The sequence below is a fragment of the Mastigoproctus giganteus genome, chromosome 1, assembly GCF_048544385.1.
Source record: "Mastigoproctus giganteus isolate SK-2022 chromosome 1, ASM4854438v1, whole genome shotgun sequence".
In the NCBI taxonomy this organism is placed as follows: domain Eukaryota; kingdom Metazoa; phylum Arthropoda; class Arachnida; order Uropygi; family Thelyphonidae; genus Mastigoproctus; species Mastigoproctus giganteus.
The window spans coordinates 249374935-249393038 of NC_143575.1; the positions used below are offsets into that span (position 1 = coordinate 249374935).

The 18104-nt window shown below is 37.2% G+C and overlaps 1 protein-coding gene across 1 annotated transcript in view; it reads left to right on the top strand.

The window, feature by feature from the left end:
- The window catches only part of LOC150091743 (triple functional domain protein-like), a 402788-nt gene that overhangs the window by 100605 nt on the left and 284079 nt on the right, over nucleotides 1–18104 (top strand). Inside the window, exon 2 of the mRNA XM_090376799.1 lies at nucleotides 4981–5218. Coding sequence (XP_090232925.1) covers nucleotides 4981–5218 — 238 coding nt within the window. The remainder of the gene's footprint in view (nucleotides 1–4980; nucleotides 5219–18104) is intronic.

Sequence of the window (18104 nt, forward strand, 5' to 3'; positions counted from 1 at the left end):
GTGCTGCAACAGTTGCATAATAAAATATATAAAACACTCCTTATTGTTGAATGTTGTAGAAACATTCTATGATATATTAATTCAACTATAGTATATTAATTCTCTCATCAGCTTATATCTTTTACAATCGACAGTCGTAGGTGTAATAATTACTCCCCCCACGTGCGGTGGCAATTATAATTCTTTTAAATGTACCAGTATACAACCATCGTAAAAGAACAACCTTTTTTATATACAGGGTGTTTCAGTTAAACGTTTCAGAACTTCTAAGAGGGGTAGGGTACATCCTGACAACTCGAAATCATATAGCAATGTGGGGTCGGAAATGCTTTCCTGAAGCGGTATTGTACACAGAAGTCGTCGTGCGACGTCGTGCAGTACAGATTCGATTTTCGGTCAATGTATGGGCCGGTATTATGGGAGATCACCTCATCGGACCTTACCTGTTACCGTGTCGTCTAACCGGACCTATCTACTTGATCTTTCTGCAGCAAGTATTGCCACAACTTTCGAGAGATGAACAGATTTCTGCATCGACGCAACAGACAATGTGGTTCCAACACGATGGAGCCCCTGCCCATTATAGCGGAGATGTTCGTAACTACCTGGATGTCACATTTGGTCAACAGTGGATCGGACGTGGTGGTCCCGTGCGTTGGCCTGCTCGGTCACCCGACCTATCATGTCTTGATTTTTATTTCTGGGGTCATATGAAATCGCTAGTTTATGACACCCCTGTTGACAATGCTGAGGAGCTGGTTGCAAGAATCGCAGTAGCTGCCGAAGAAATTCGAAATTCGCCTGGAGTATTCCAGAATGTTCGGATGTCCATGCGTCGGAGATGTGAGGCATGCATTGTAGCCCGTGGAAGAAACTTCGAACACTTACTTTAATCCATGTACCTTTTGCTTCTTTTCATGTATTATTAAAACGATTTCTCACTTACGGTCTCTTTTCTTTTTATGGTGCTTCTGTGTACAACACCGCTTCAGGAAAGCATTTCCGACCCCACATTGCTATATGATTTCGAGTTGTCAGGTGTACCCTACCCCTCTTAGAAGTTCTGAAACGTTTAACTGAAACACCCTGTATAAATTTCGTCATCATTTTATTATTAAAATACACCGATAAGCCAAAACATTATGACCAGCGAGTCGTTATGCAAATCGAAGCAACTGCAGGTGAACTACGGCGCGTGCGTGAGTCGGGACACGGTATAAAAAACACTGATACTGAGCTCCGTTAATCAGTGTTACTCTTGTTCTTCAGATGGGAAAGGCAGCGGACTTAAGCAAGTTTCACATAAGACCAAATTGTAATGGCCAGACGACTGGGTCAGAGCATATCCAAAACTAAAGAAACCAAACTATTGTATTTAGGCCACCCGAATAATTAAATTCATCTGCCGTGCTGTGTTGCATGTCTGTTAATTGGTTGTGTGTTATATGGTCGATTTGTCTGTTTGCTGGAAGAAAAACCCCAGTTTCTGGGGAAAAGACCTTGTTATCTACGCCTGAGACCGACTACTAACCCAGCCACGAAGTGAAAAAAGCCCATTAAAGTTCCTCACGTTATCGACGGGATTCGAACCCGGGCCTTTTCCACCCGATGTGGGGAGGGCGGTGACGATACCACTGTGCTACCCACGCAGACCAGTCAGAGCATATCCGAAACGGCACGGCTGGTGGCATGCTCACGGTCAACCGTGGTTAGTACCTACCGAAAGTGGTCCGAGGAGAGGAAATCCACGAACCACCGGCGAGGTGTTGGACGACCACGGATCATCGATGCTCGAGGTGAGCGAAGGCGCTTCCGAATGGTAAGTGGCATCAGAAGGGCGACTGTGGCGCAACTCGCCAGTGATTGGAATGCTGGTGACGGGAGTAATGTGTCACAACACACAGTACATCGAGCCCTGCTGAAATGGGGTGCGTAGCCGCAGGCCGCTCCGAGTGCCTATGCTAACCACAGTTCACTGGCGACAGCGCCTACAGTAGGCACGCGAGCATCGAAACTAGACCCCTTGAGTGATTGGAAGAAGGTCGTCTGGTCCGATGAACCACGTTTCCCGTTGCACTATGTGGACGGCTGGGTACGTGTGCGTCGTTTACCTTGGGAAGTGATGGCGCCTGGATGCACAGTGGGACAAAAACAAGCCGGTGGTGGCGGTGTCATGTTTTGGGCGATGTTCCGCTGGGATACCCTGGGTCCAATCATCTATGTGCTGGGCACTCTGACGTCTACCACCTACCTAAACACCATTGCTGACCAGGTACACCCTTTCATGGCAACGATCTTCCCCTCTGGTGGTGCCATCTTTCAGCAGGATAATGCGCCAAGCTACACCGCCCAGAGTGTTCGAGACTGGTTCGCGGATCATGAGGAAGACTTCCGGATCATAAGGAAGACTTCCCTGGCCTCCAAATTCCCCAAACATCAATCCCATCAAGCATCTGTGGTTTGTGTTGGAACAGCAACTCCGATCTGCGGCGTCTCAACCACAGACCTTACAGGAGTTAAAGGATCTGCTGATTACGTGTTGGTACCAGCTACCACAAGACATATTTAGAAATCTTGTAGCGTTCATGTCTTGCAGGGTACGAACTGTTTTGGCTGCACATGGACGACCAACATCATATTAGGTACGTGGTCATAATGGTTTGGCTCATCTGGGTACTTTTAACTTCATTATAAAAGTAAATACAGGTGTGTGTGTGTGTGTGTGTGTGTGTGTGTGTGTGTGTGTGTGTGTGTGTGTGTGTGTGTGTGCGCGCTAAACGCCAAAGCAACTAAGGCTATGAGGCGTCAGTATATCGCGTGTATTCTTCGGTCGGTTTGCTGTTTGCTGTCCGAAAACCCAATTTCCGGATGAAGAAACTATGCAACCATGAAAAAAAAAAAAAAAAAAAAAACATAAAAAATTTCGCACATTATTGACAGGAGTCAAACAGCCTTTCCACCGGGTATGGGAACGACAGTACTAATACCCACTGTGCCATCCGCGAGGGCAAAAAGCAAGTGGCGAAACCACTATACTGTAACAGAGGAGTAAATGCAAATTTGTTCCAACTGACGAAGGTCTTCCCTACAAGATTTTTTTCCCTTTTTTTTTTTTTTTTTGTTGTGAATACTGAAATTGTTGCTCAAATTGACTACAACTTAATTTAAAGAGTAGTTAACTACTTTTAATAGTATGTAGGACTTTTGTTTTTATTATTCTGTTCAAGACAAAGTCGAAGTATTTCGCACATGAAAACTTAAAGTTCCTTCGATACAATTACTGAAAGTCTATGTATATAAAGAAGAAAATTTCTTTTCCTACTGCAAAAAAAAAAAAAAAAAAAAACCGATAGCTGTGAGATCCAGAGAACTTGGATAGTTTCCATGCTTTTATCACTAACACTTAATTTGCCAGTTTTATTCGCAGGACTTTGGCAATATTGCCAATCATAGTAAACAAAAAAGTTTTAAGTGCCTGCCATCAAAGCATAAATTCAGATAAATTCTAGCCTAGCCTAGATAAATAAAACTATATAATTTTATTTATTAATTAATTAATAAACTCATTTATTATTATTATTTGTTTATTTTAATTTTATTTTTTATATTTATTTATTATTATTATTATTTTATTTATTTATTTATTTTAATTAGGTGCGTGTTAAGTGTCACGGTACATACCATAGTCATTTTTTTTTTTTTGTAAAAGAATAAGAGAAGTTTACCTCAATATGAACACGCTTTGTTGTCAGCTTCAGGAAGAAAAATCGTTTTTTAAAATTTACGTTAAACTTTTTTAAATTAATTTTTAATTTGTGTTCAACTGAATTTTTAATTGTTTTCAATTTTTTTTTTTTACTGTAATTATTTTGCGTTAATGTTTTATTCGTTTTAATTTCTGGAGAGTATCATATGGAAGTGTTCTACGTATCATATTGAGTTAAATTTCTCTTATTCTTTTACAAATATTGAATTCAACGTAGAAACGTGTTGAGCATCATAACTTTGGTTTATACTATCGAATACCATAGTCATTATACCATTTATAAATAAATAAATGTCTAAATTTAAGTATTCAAGGCGCGCTACACATGTGGTTTCTTCACACAGATACACACAGTGCGCTCTTTCCACATCTGTAAAAGCTGGCTATTTTAATATTCCTTACCGCAGGGCTCATAGTGATAGATGCAGAAAAATAAATAAACAAAATAAAAGTTGTATACAGTTTATTTTATTTTTTATTTTAAGATTTATTATTTTTAGACTTCCTAATATGGAAAAATTAGGAAAAAAAATTAACATTTGTGATTCTTCTGAACAGCTCCTTCCCAAAACAGATTTTCCTTTTTATTCTCCTTACTTATTTACGTATCTTTATAATGAGATTAATTAAAATCAAATTAGTTATAAAACGATATAATACTCAAGATTCAATTGCTGATCTGGTCTGACTTACAGGCTGAGTAAGGCATTTCAAACAACGAAACTTTTGGCTGAGTTTCGAAAGTTAGCCACTTAAAGTTTAAATGCCTTTAAAGAGGGGGATATGTTTATATTTAGGCACTGTTTTACTCCTAGTTATCAGGGTAAGCTTTACAAACAAAGATATAAACTGCAGTTACTGCAACATAAAAATCCTGAGTACGTATATATAGTATCTGTATACGTTTGGTCAGCACCTTCTATTTATTAAGAGTGCGTAATTACTGCAGTAAACTGGCGCCATCTATCAGGATAAGAAGGAAGTTTGTAAACACAACTTGGTTATTATTTTTGAAGTTAAGAAACGAATTCTTATACAAAGTTAGAGAATTTAATATGATACAAACAATATAAACATACATTACTTCCATTTTGAATAATTTAAATAAGCACGAAATTTTCTGAACAATCAGTAAATTTACTGCAATTAATTAACTTTGACACTTCATATATGAATATCGTGTACTTAATTTCTGATCTTTGAAATTCCCCTAGGAAAGCGGTTTGACATGGGTTGTAGCAGAGCATCAGGCAGCCCCGGGTTCACAAGAACTATCTATACAGCCTGGGCAGCAAGTAAAAGTACTCAGAGAAGCAGACAGGTCTGACTGGTGGTTGGTACGTCTCCTTCCAACATACAATAGCTGTGATACATCTGAAGGAATCGTGCCATCAAGTTGTTTAAGGCCGGTGCCCAAACGGGACTGTGAGAAAATATTGGAAAATCCAACAGGTAAGATGGTTTATTGATAATGCATTCATTAAAGAGGGCGCAAGGGTTGCCAAAAGAACTGATTCCGAACATATGAGAGCAGACGACTAAGGCTTAATTAAAGGGGAAAAAATAAAATAAAAAATCCCGGTAAAGACTGCACCTGGTTTAGAGAAACTTAAAACTCTTCTAAAGATATAATTGAAAGATAAGCTATCTCAACGATCAGTAAAGATAATTACATAAGAAACAAAATATTATGATTTTTTTTTTTTTTTTGTTTAATTTACAAAATTTGCTCGAGATTACTTCCCTTAACCGAAGTAAAGTAGCCATTAGATAAGAAGCAATAACAACCCCTCCAAACCCCCTCTCATCACTGCAACAGATGGCAAATGAATTTTAAACCCGGAGGAACAAAATCTGATCGTTGCTCATTACGGTTCCGGTACTATCTGGTGGGGAGATGCTGCCATATCATCTTAACCAGCTATCACTTCCCAAGGCTAGAGTTAGTTTGCTGACCTCCTTTGACCTCTTACAGTTGTTCTGGAGGCCTTGATAAAGCACTCTGACGTAATCGCGAATAACGGCGTAGAATGACGAAAACATACTTAAATGTATTAGTTCGTTTTCTGTGTCGGCCCGGTCCTACTGTGCGCAAGTCCTACTGGCGTTTCAAGGAATATCTCTGCTAAGAATAGTATGTGACTATGTTGTGATGTGACGTAATTATGAGCTCCCCATCTAGCTCATTTAAATCATTGGTTTTTCCCTGTTGGGGCCGAACGGGAAATGATGATACAGGTAAGGAGTTTAAAAAAAAAATTCAATACAAAATTAATGGCTACCGTTGGCACGTGCCAAACTGACAGCCTCGCAGCAATTTTCATTGGATACCTGCTAACAAGCAAAGAATTATCTGTGCTTGATAAAGAAAATATATAAACAGCATATTAAATAACCAAAGATAAGCTAATAAAAAAAGTTCATAAAATTGCCATTATAAACAATAAAGTTGTCCATTAAGCTGATTTTGAATTACGTACCTGTAAGTAATAAAACTCCTGTAATAAGAACGAAAAAGTACACTGTGGAAATTATTGTAGTTTATTATATATACAGTACCTAAATAATGGTCGTTAACCTAATATAATTATGGAAATTTTCACAAAATATTTGCACTTGTAACGAAGCACAGTTTTAAACACAATTTATCTTCTGAAAAATGACGTAATTTGTTTACGCTGATTACAATGACATAAGCGCCCCCTAATGATATCATACCTACCTTTGTGTTTTTATATATTATACAATATATAAAAAAGAATTACACAGTTTATAAATCTATGGTTGAAGGAATAAACAAATAGCTGTCAGTAGGCAACCTAAATGCGTAATAAATAATTCTAATAAATTGAAACAAATATTCACAAAAGTCTGCTGAAATGAAAACAAGTTTGTTTTTTTTTTTTTTTTCATATTGTATTGCGCTACTTTAGCTGACATTTGTATACTCTCTTGTTGGCAGTACCCATTTGTTTTCTTAGATTGGTATCTGCCCCATTTAACTATTATGAAGAGAATTATTAAGTAGGGGATTTATACATATCACTTCTTTTTCTTTTTAATACCGGAGAATGGCGCTAGTGTAGTATTTCAGCGTGTTAGGAAAGTTATTGATTATGTAATAAATCCCGATTTTTTTTTGTGGGTATAACTAGCCAGGATAGTTTATTTAAACTTGCAATGGGAAGAAGCAAAGGTAATATGGAACAGAAAAAAAAATGTATACTTGAAAATGCATAGCAGTATAACAATTATCTGAAAGTCTGCGCAGACTAGAGAATGAATCTGCTCTTAGAGTGCAAATATTTTCCCTCTGTGCGCATCCTCCACTTCCGTCCGCATCAGACAGCCTCATCCTGGACGAGGGGCTGCAGGGGGATGAATTAGTCAATATATCTGCCCGTCAGGTCTCCACGGTTGGCCAGGCTGCGCCTGTGCGGCTTTGAGGTAATGTATTGCGCTAGATGACGGTTATCAGGTTCCTCCCGTAGGTTTTAACATCGGCCTTTTCAAAGAAAAGGAGGAGCCAATCTCCAAAGGATCCGACTATACTCAGTGGCAGTTTTCTCCTCTAGCTCTTTCGGTAGGTGTCAGCATAGTGTCGGTCCTGTATAGCTTTTCCACTCTCTACGATATCAGTTACACGCCGGTTGGGACTAAGTGATGTCAGTGCGTGTGCGGGGGCCTTTTACGGCTCGTGAGTGCCAATAAAGGATAGTAGCTGCTTTAGGAGATAAATCACGCTCTCTTTATAGCACAGGAAGGTAAGATAATTTATTCTGTCCTCCTGCTAAATTAACTTCTTACTATCAAGGTTGGAAATTGTATGCATCGATATTATTTGCATATCAAGGGTATTTCAACAATCGATAAAACGCATGTGTGTAGTTGGACAGTAGCATTTTTCCAAGATGCAGACTACTCGCAAAAGTAACGTGGGCGGCAGTCTCCAAGTCTTCTTAAGTTGTAAAAATATTCCATCCTCAGACTTTTCATGGGAGATACGCAATTGTAGTCTTCTGAAGCTAGTGAAATTTTCAAACGCAGCACTACAAGCAATTTATACATTCAATTATTTATAAGAGGAAATTATATTTTTAATTTTGTCTTCATTTTGTTTTTGCCATTATCAGTTTTATACTATTTTAACCACCAGATTTTTATTTCTATTTTCTCCATCAAGTGTAAGATCTCTACATTGTTTTTGTCTTCTCATAACAATTATAATTACACATAAATTAGCAAATTTTACAACACGATATTGTTGTATACACAATGTAAAGGATGCCTTAGAAATAAATTTCTATTATAAATAAAACTGAAAAAGAACAGGTGGCTTTTATTATATATATTATAAAGTATAACATTAAAATGTGTTTCACATTAAAATATTTAATAATGATTTGGTTCAAATTACTAATTATTTCGAGCAGAGTTGTAATAGATCCTTCCACTAAATACCTGCCATTATTCATGACAGTATAGATTAAGCACTTAATACGACCCTAAGCACTTAATTACAACTTATGTAAATTTATCAAAGCTATTATTCTGATCTACAGATACGGAATAAATCAAACGTTTCTAAACTGATTACACAGAATCTTCCGCAGTGACAATTAAGATAGTCTAAAACAGCATGTTTATAGAAATGAATATTGAAAACTCCCGAATCAAAGCTTAGTAAACAGGTGATTTCGTTGTTACCGACGTAAGAGTGTCTTTGGTATGATAGTGGTTACGTCATCGGTGGCTGACCTAGTTACTGCTCTAGTGGAAGGATGAGTCACTCTTCTTCTGGTCGAGAGTCTTCTGGTTGTAGTGAATTTAGCAGTGTCTGCGCCGTTTAATCTACCGTTTGGAAAGTGTTGTTCCTATTGCTATTGGAAATGATTTTTCATCAATTGCTAAACTGATATGAATTCTAGACTGTGTCATGGTTCTGTGGGCTTGAAAGTTCTAGACAAAATTTTGGCAATCTTCAAGGATTCTTTCTTTGAAAATATTGGCCCATATGGGACTGATGAGAATTCAGAGTAGTCGCTCTGTTAACTTGTATGACGAAGCCATGTTTTAGTTTTGAGTTTAAATGAGTTCTGAGTTATGATTCACTATGCAAGATGTTGCAGGTTCGCATTCTTTTTATAGAATATTTACTAAATTTTCTTTTAATACGTTAATTAAAATGTATCAAGAATACACAAGTAACAGAAATTTGCTAATTAATATATTAATTTTAATATTGTAAAATATTAATTCTGTTAATATATTTATTAATTATTAATAGAAAAAACATTATTAATTCTTAAGATAGATTAAAATAGAAAACAGTTTCCTTTTCTACGTTTGTGATACTATGAACGTTATGGGTAGCGGGTAGATGCAAGAAACATGGATGGATTGTTTATTCTGAGGTTTCTTCTTGTCCACAATAATTGCAGAGCTCACACAGCACATTAGACGCTGGAACTCCTGAAAAATTTTGGGCGCAGTATCTGAAATGGCCACCATATAGTCTTAACCCATTCTCTCTGACTTTCGCTGGTTTCCGCAGTTAAAAAACCGCCTTTTGGGACAATTATTCGAAAGAGATGGTGATATTCAGTGAGCAGTTTCAACCGGCCATATTTCTTTATATTGGCAATATTAAACTATACTCGTTTTGGTGAATATGTGGAGAACTAATTTATAGGTAGTAGTTTCATATGTATAGTATATTCTTATAGTATAGTATATATAGTATATTAGTATATATAGTATATATATATATATAGTATATTCTTCATTCAGGTGACTGGAACAATTAATGTGAATTGACACCATATGCTTGTGGTGTCGATTCTTTACGAACAGTAGGGAAATGTCGAACGATATTTTACAAAGAAGGAGGTTGTTGTTGTTGTAGGGTTTTAGGCGTATCAGCAACTTAGGCCATATTGCATCGTATGTATTATGTCTGTAAATTGCGTGTGTTCTGTGGTCAACTTTCCTGTTTTATGGATAAAAAACCATGCTACTACAACCCCCCACCTGAGACCAGCTAACTCAGCCACGTTGTGAAAAAGGCTATAAAAAATTCCTCATGTCATTGACGAGATTCGAACTCAGGTCTTTTCCACCCAATGTGGGGAGTACGGCGATTCTACCAACTGTGCTACCGCGAGAGCCAGTGAAAGGAGGAGGTGGAAGGATTCGAAAAAGTAGCACAATAAGTTATAAACGCAAAGTACAGCCTTTTCTGTTTTGTTTTTTTTGTTTTGGGAGTTGTTGGCGCATCGGCCTCTGTGGCCATAGTGCACCTCCCAAGGTTTTTTTTTTTTTTTTGCAGTACTTTGATCCAAGCCCGAGGCGGGATTCAAACCCGTGACCTTTGGGTTGCGAGGCAGGCACTTTACTCACCCGACTAGCCCGGTCGGCAGTAGAGCCTCAAACGACGAAATAATTTAAGCTAGTTATTGAAAATAATAGTGGAATCGTCAGAAATGAATAAAGAGAAACACTAGTTAATGGGAAAAAATCCCAGCAAGTATTTCATATAAATAAATAATTTTTTGTTTGTTCTCCAGAACGGCCATATAAGATGAGAGAAGTTCACAAACAGAGAGATACAAGTGAGCTTGAGCCATGGGTACTCAAAGCAAGTGTACTTTTTTACTCTAGTACTTAACTACTTGGCTATGGCGTACATTTAAGAAACCATTTTGTAAAAAAAAGAGTAGCAAATAAGGAATTGCTCGTTTGCTGAAATTTCATCTTTATTGTCTAACAGAACAAATAATACTATCCCTTTTTTTAACTGATCAAAAATATTGCAGATTCTGAGCACAATTTGATATATACACAAAAATTCATTTTACATCTTTTTTGAAGTGTACAATACATTTGTTAGGCTAGTATAGACATGTTAAGAATGATTGTTGGAATCATGAGAAACTTAAAGATCGTTAAATGCGTCTGAGACACCAGTTTTATTTTCCTGAAGAATATCGATAGCCGTTCAAAACAGCTCCTTCCAACCTAGTGCATGTGCAGGGGCCAGAAATGAACAAATAAATAACTGCTAACGAATGTAAATCAATGTTTTATTGTTTCTTTTTACTGTACTGTACTGCACTGCATCTTCAATTTAAAATATTTTTAATGAAAACTCCAGACACGAAAGTTATTTAGAACCTATAGCACTTGGTACCGTGCATGGGTAAACGGTTGAAAAGACGGAGATATTTGTTGAACTGCGACTTCAGTTTCAGATTGTAATTTTGGAGAAATAAATGTGAAGGAAGGTTGGAACAGAAAGCAGAAGAGATAAATGAGAAAATTGAAAAGTTTGTTCTGAAAGCTTGGCATTGGACAGTGAATGGCTGTCGACTGGTTTGGAAGAGAGCGGTGGAATTCAGTAACCAAATAAGAAGAACAATGACAATGGAAGTATCTATAGAAAAGGAATGAAGCAAAAACGGAACGTCTATGAGACAGAATGCAGAGATTTCTTAAGAGACGGGTCATTAATTAATCTGACTGTCCTCTTCTGAATAGAGTCCAGGAACTTGAGAGAGGTTTTGGGAGCATTTTCCCAGATGCGGAAACAATATTCCATGGTAGGGCAAATTTGGAATCTGTATAGAGTCAGTAGCTCTTTGGTAGCAAAAAAAGACAACCCAGTATTTTTTTTTAATGCAGAGGAAGCAACATTTCTAATCAGGACGAACCTCAATAGGGATATGTGACCTTGTCTAGAAATCTAATGTCATCAAATATTAGAGGATATAGGCTTAAATCTTGAAGAGACATTGTCTATCAGAGGCACACAAACCGTCGATTTTATCTTTCATGATATTTCTGGTCCCTTATCTGCTTTAAATAAATTCAGATTTTCAACTGATCATGACTCTCTCTCTCTCTCTCTCTCTCTCTCTCTCTCTCTCTCTCTCTCTCTCTTTCAAAGCTCCGGTGATCTTTGGGGTCAAGAAAGCCGACCAGACAATTCTCATTTCTGTATTCAGAATAAAATTTATAAAACAAGGTGTTACTTGGAATCTCTCAAAGCAACCGATTGGAATTGCCTTTCTGGACAACCCCCGATGAATCTGTCCATTTTCTTTCGAGATCCCTAAGAGAGCCATCATGCCTCAACCACAATCCTCGAACAATTTCAAAATGTTCAAAAGCATGGTTTTTACGGAGTTCACATCTTCTTTTAAAAAGAAACAACAGTCATAGCGAAAGTGTAAAAAGATGCAAAACCACAGAAAACTGTTTTCTGCAGGTTTGCCTCTTTTTCTAATTATTCTCCAGATAAAAGGGGGGGGGGGCAGACTTACATCAAAACTATGACTAGCAAACTTATTTTATCGACACGAATTTCGTGTATCAGATGCTCAAAGAAACCCTTACCCCCTCTCCTCTGTGGTTATCTCAAAGATATCCCCGAAAGGGTAATCAACAAACTTCTTATGCAATATTGACTTTATATTTTGAGAGATAATGAGATAAGTTTGGTAATTTCTTTTTTTCACATAAATACATCTTTCTGCTTACCATTTTATTTAAATGATAAACAGAAAGGTACATGACGAGCAGTTACGAGCTAGCTGAGTGGTCAAACGCGACCCACCACGGAAGAGCCACTTTTTTCTGCAATTGGGTTGGCTGTGTTAAAGGGCGCACTGGTATCCTTCACATATTAATTCTGATTTTATAAAATATAATTTATCTATTAAAATTTTCACTTGAACTTAACTGACCCACCCTTTCTTATAGTTAAAAAAAAGGTTTAGGGCTGATCCCTTAAATAATTTCCTTAGCTTCCTTCTTACTATCAATTCACCCTCAACAGTTGGTATAATCACCGTCCTACTCAACGGCTGGAAAAGCCCTGATTGCGAATCCCGTCAATGACCCGAGGTCTTTTTGTGGGCCTTTTTCACAACGTGGCTGAGTTAGTGAATCTCAGAGGAGGGTAGCATGGTTTGTCGTCTAGCAACGAACGTTTAGTAGTTCCCTGCGGTGTAGAATCCTACCATTCCCTGTCGTGTAGAATCATGGCAATTAGTTCATTATCATTATTAATAGATGAGGTAATTCTCGGGTGGCCCTATTATGACAGTTTTTTTTTTTTTTTTTTTTTTTGTTTTGCCCATTTTTGTCATGCCTTGTGACTTAACAACAAATTTTATTTGAAAATGTGGAAATGTGTATTTTCTAAAAATACATTAGTATTTTTCATTTCTGATTTTACAGTTTAGTAGCTCACGGTTTTTTTTTTTTTTATTCTTTTTTTTTATTTATAAGTAGTGCTACGAAGCAGTGTAAACAAAATTTATTCTGCTCGAGATTCTTATTTTTCCAGATTTTTCACTGTAACGTCATTATCCTTATAAACCCCAGGGGCTCACATCTGTAAGTATGGGCTTTGGCAGACCCAGGGTCCTGAGCTGGATATCATCATTTTTCTCTTTCTTGGTGATTCCTTTCTACTTCTGACTCTCTCTCACTCTCAGGGTAACTGGGAAATTTTTTTTTTGTTTTGGCTGGTGCAGCATAAGCCTTAGGCTTCCTAGCACCATGTAGCTAATACTAATAATAATAATAATAATTCACAAATCTCAGATTTAGCCAGCCCTGTAAACGCACTCTGGTTTACTCAACTTAATCAGCATACTTACTTTGTTTTTCGAATGTAATGTAAATGTGTAATGAACACAGAATTAAACAGCATTATATACCCAAAAGATGGCGCTCTTTTCACGAACAGAATGCAAAATTCCTTCGTCTGACACCACATGTCACTGTGGTGTCAGACGAAGGTCATTGACACGTGTCGAAAATTTAGTATTTCTGTGAGAAACTATATACGGTATTTCACATGGAAAATATGGAAATATTGAAAAAAGTAAAAACATTTTGAATATTTAAAAATAATAAATTCAAAAATAATAAACTGAATAAAAAATATCAAAATTTACTAGCTTTGAAAGGCGAACTGGGGCTCATGTTTATTGTCCTCCAATATGTACAGTATTGGTTGCCTCGGTTGTACGGGTTGTCTCGCTCCCGGAAAGTAATGGTTAGTTATTCTAGAGGTCAATAAAGAGGTAGAAGGGACAGAATTAGTGCGCGATTAAGACACGAGCTAGCAGGGCCTTTGCTCGTGGCGCCAAATTTTACAAATCATGAAAAAATATATACGTATATATATATATATATATATATATATATATATATACAGGCATACCTCGGTTAACGTTACCTCTGATAACGAAGCTTCGCTATAACGAAGTCTGCAATTTCAAGCCCCATTTAACATTAAACCTTTGGGGCTTCTCGTGGTTGGTTCGAGAAATTAAAAAACGGGCCAGGATTCATAGTGTAAAATTAACAGGAGAAGTTTCCAGAAAAACTAAAGGAAATAATTGAACTTGAAAATTTTCCACCAAATTTGGTGTTCAATGTTGACGAAAGCGGTTTATTCTGGAAACGGCTACCAACAAAAAGCTTCATTTCTATTGAAGAAAAATCAGCTGCTGGGTTCAAAGCAGCCAAAGACCGTTTAACGTTACTCTTTGGATCAAATGCCTCTGGCGATTATAAATTAAAATTGTTATTAGTTTACCATTCAGAAAATCCGAGGGAGTTAAAAGGTAACATAAAAATGAATTTACCTGTAATATGGAAAGCAAATAGAAAAGCGTGGGTTACCAAGGAGTTATTTACTGATTGGTTTGTTAACCATTTTTGTCCTGAAGTAAAACGATATTGTCAAAAAAACAACTTTGAAGAAAAAGCTCTTTTGTTGTTAGACAATGCTCCGGGACATCCTACTGATCTTAACACGTTGGACACATGCATTCCTGTCAAAGTTGTGTTTCTTCCAGCACAACTTCCCTGATTCAACCATTGGATCAGGGAGTAATAGCATCATTTAAAGCTTATTATCTGCGTCGAACATTAAGCAATTTAACTGAACTAGAGGATAAAGAGGAAATGACAGTTAAAACGTTTTGGAAAAACTACACCATTAAGAACGCAATTGAAAACATTGATAGTTCTTGGAAAGAAGTCACTAAGAAATGCTTAAATGGAGTTTGGCGCAAAATATGGCCAGAAGTTGTACTAGAAGAAGAAAATAACATCCAAGAATTAGAAATGAAGTTATCCAGATGGCTCAATCAATAGGTTTCGAAAATGTCGATGAAGAGGATGTTAGAAATTTATTGAATGCAGAAGATGATGGTTTTTCAGTGGAAGATTTAGAAAACCTTGTTAGCAACGAAGACAAAGATAATGAAGACGAAGTTAAAGAAGTTCCTGCCGAAAAAGTGTTAACAACCAAAGATTTAAAAAGGTGCTTAAATGACATTGAAAAAGTTTTAAATTTTTTTAGTGAAAATGATCCTGATTTAGGAAGAAGTTTTATTGTTAAGCGATCAGTGTTAAATGCAATAACTCCGTATAGGCAATTGTTAAATGAAAGAGAAAAAAAGCATAAGCAATCAACTTTAGACTCATATTTTAAAATGTGATTTCACTTTGTATGTAAGTTGGCTGTTTATTTAATAAAACTTTTCTTTGTTCGAAAAAAAAAAGCTTTTCATTTTCTTTACTTAGGAACGTATCCCTATTCTGGCCATAGTATTTTTACCTCTGAAAACGAAGTTTCGCTTAACGAAGTAATTTCGTGGAACGCATCCTATTCGTTATTCGAGGTATGCCTGTATATATATATATATATATATATATATATATATATATATATATAGCAGATTGTCACATAGAGGATGTCCTTTCTTTAGATACCGGAAGGAGTACAAACTCAAAATCAACTGCTATTAGAAACATTATATGTCAATAGAAGGTAGAAGGTACTATGTCCCTTGAAGGTAGCCCAGTGGATATAACTACCGTATAGCACCGGGTGGAAAAGGCCAAAGTTCGAATCCCGTCAATGACAAGAAATTTTATGGGCGTTTTTTAAAAACACGGCATGAATTATTCAGTCTCAGATGAGGTCAGCCTGATTTTTCGCTCCTGGAAGCTCGGGATTTTCGTCCAGAAAACAGGGAAATCTGCCACAGAATACACACAATTTACAAATATGATGCAGTGACGCCTCACAGCCTTAGTTTCTTTGGTGTTTAACACAACGCACACAAGGTTAACGCCACCATTTATCTCAAGCTAGATTGACCACCGTTAAGTCCCACTGCATGGGGAAAGTTTTTATATATATATATAGGCCCTAGCCACTGAAATCTTAGAAAACTAGGTGGCAGAGCCAGCCAGAGTACTATTAAAAATCTACTGGATGCCTGACCTGTCTCCCCGTGGCAAAGTGTGGACAACGTTGGGTCCCATTAGGGGTACAACGGCTAAATGGTCAGAGATACAACTATACACAACATTCCACTCCCCATACACCTTTAAATCTCTGGTCTTCACTGAGTTCTGTGTCACACCTACAAAGAATAGAACGCGGAGATGGGTGGAAACCCCTGGTGCTGTCAGACAACTAACACACTTTACACTTGCATGTGATGTGGAAAGTTGAAACAGATAATAAGAACAAACCGCAAATTCACCCTTAATGAGTTTACTGAAGTGCAAAGTTGGGATAGGTGTAGAACCAACAACCATCAGAAAAACATTTCATAAAGTACATTAATTTGATCGCACAGTTACTGGTAGGCCGTATTGGTTTTCAAGCAGTGCTCGTGACATTATTCTGCTGAAGAAAACGAAAGCATTCTACTTTACTATACCGGTAGAATATGATGTAAAGGCCCTCCTGAGTAGTACAGTTGATAGGATCGCCACCTTCCCCTACACCGGGTGGAACGCACCCGACTACGAGTGCCGTACTCGAGTAAAGAATTAAGATTTTTTATGGGACTTTTTCACAACGTGGCTGAGTTAGTCGGTCTCAGGCGAGGGTAACATGGTTTTCTCTCCCGGAAACTCGGGTTTTTCGTCCAGCAAACAGAAAATCGACTACAGAACACACGTAATTTACAGCAGTATGCACGGAGCAATATGGCCTTAGGTGCTGATGCTCCTAAAAACCAATTACAACAACATGATGTAAAGCGACGAATCACACCCAGTCCAACCATTCGGCGGATACATCTGGATGTGGTGTGTATACCCAAAGAACAGGTTCGTCCAGATCTTATTGTGCCAACAATAGAGTTTAGTGCTGGTAGTGTGATGGCACGGACCTCTTTTCATGGTTTAGATTTATCTATTGGCTAACATTGATTACACACGAATTAAGCTGATTATTGTAATATTTAAACGCAGTGAATACAGTAGTAGTTTGAAAAACATAACATGTCAAAACTGCCATTTTCATCAACGAGTTAAGATCCGAATTCAATTGGACATCGTTGGAGTGTTTTGATACAATTGAGAGCCAGAACAAGAAGTCTTAGTTCAAACAGACAACTAACCCCAGACTTATAGGAGGAGTGAAACAAGACTCAGTCTCCACATACCAGAAATTTGTAGAAGGTATCTCCCAAATATTACTCATGTCATTAAGCCCACGAGGGTGACACACACTGGTAAAATTTTCTTTTTTTGTTAACTAGATGTTTTTTTTTCACTTAGTGTCCCAGTGCATATTGGAGGACGATGTATTCCTATAGTAAGAAATAAAATTAAAAAAAAAAAAAAACTAGTACGCAGTTGTGCAAGGTACAGGAGATTATGCGAGTACGTGATGTTTCTTTTAGACTGAATCCTGTTCAAAAAGAATTCATCTTCTTCGCCATAAACCGCTGAAAAAAATTCTTATTCTTCATTATAAACAGCATTCAAATTTTTTACTAATACAAATACTGTGATCTTTAAATTCGGAAATCACTACAAGAAGTGGAACATGAAATTTCACATTTAGATCTCGAAATATGTCTCGAAAAATCATAAAAACACTTACTGGATATCTCCAGCAGTTGCTGGAGATATTTAGTAAGCAGAATAAGTGTGGGATAAGAACGATTTAAGTAGTTACTATCTGTCGCTTTGGCGTAACGAAAGGCTTCTTAGACCCTGCATTAAGAGAAGCCCTCTGGAAACTATCTAGAGGCCCCTAAAAGAGGCTGCTGGATAGTTTCATAAATTTTTCTGCCCATTTTTGTTAGTCTTCGCATGTAGCACAATGGTTTTAATCATCGTCTTCTCCACACCGTTTGGAAAAAGGTTCGAATCCCATCAGTGACGCGAGGAATGACTTTATCAACCTTTTATGGTGATTTTTTTTTTTTTTTTTTTTTTTTTTTTTCCACTCTCTGAGTGAGTTAGCCGTTCTCAGGCGAGAATAGCAAAGTTTTTCTCCCGGAAA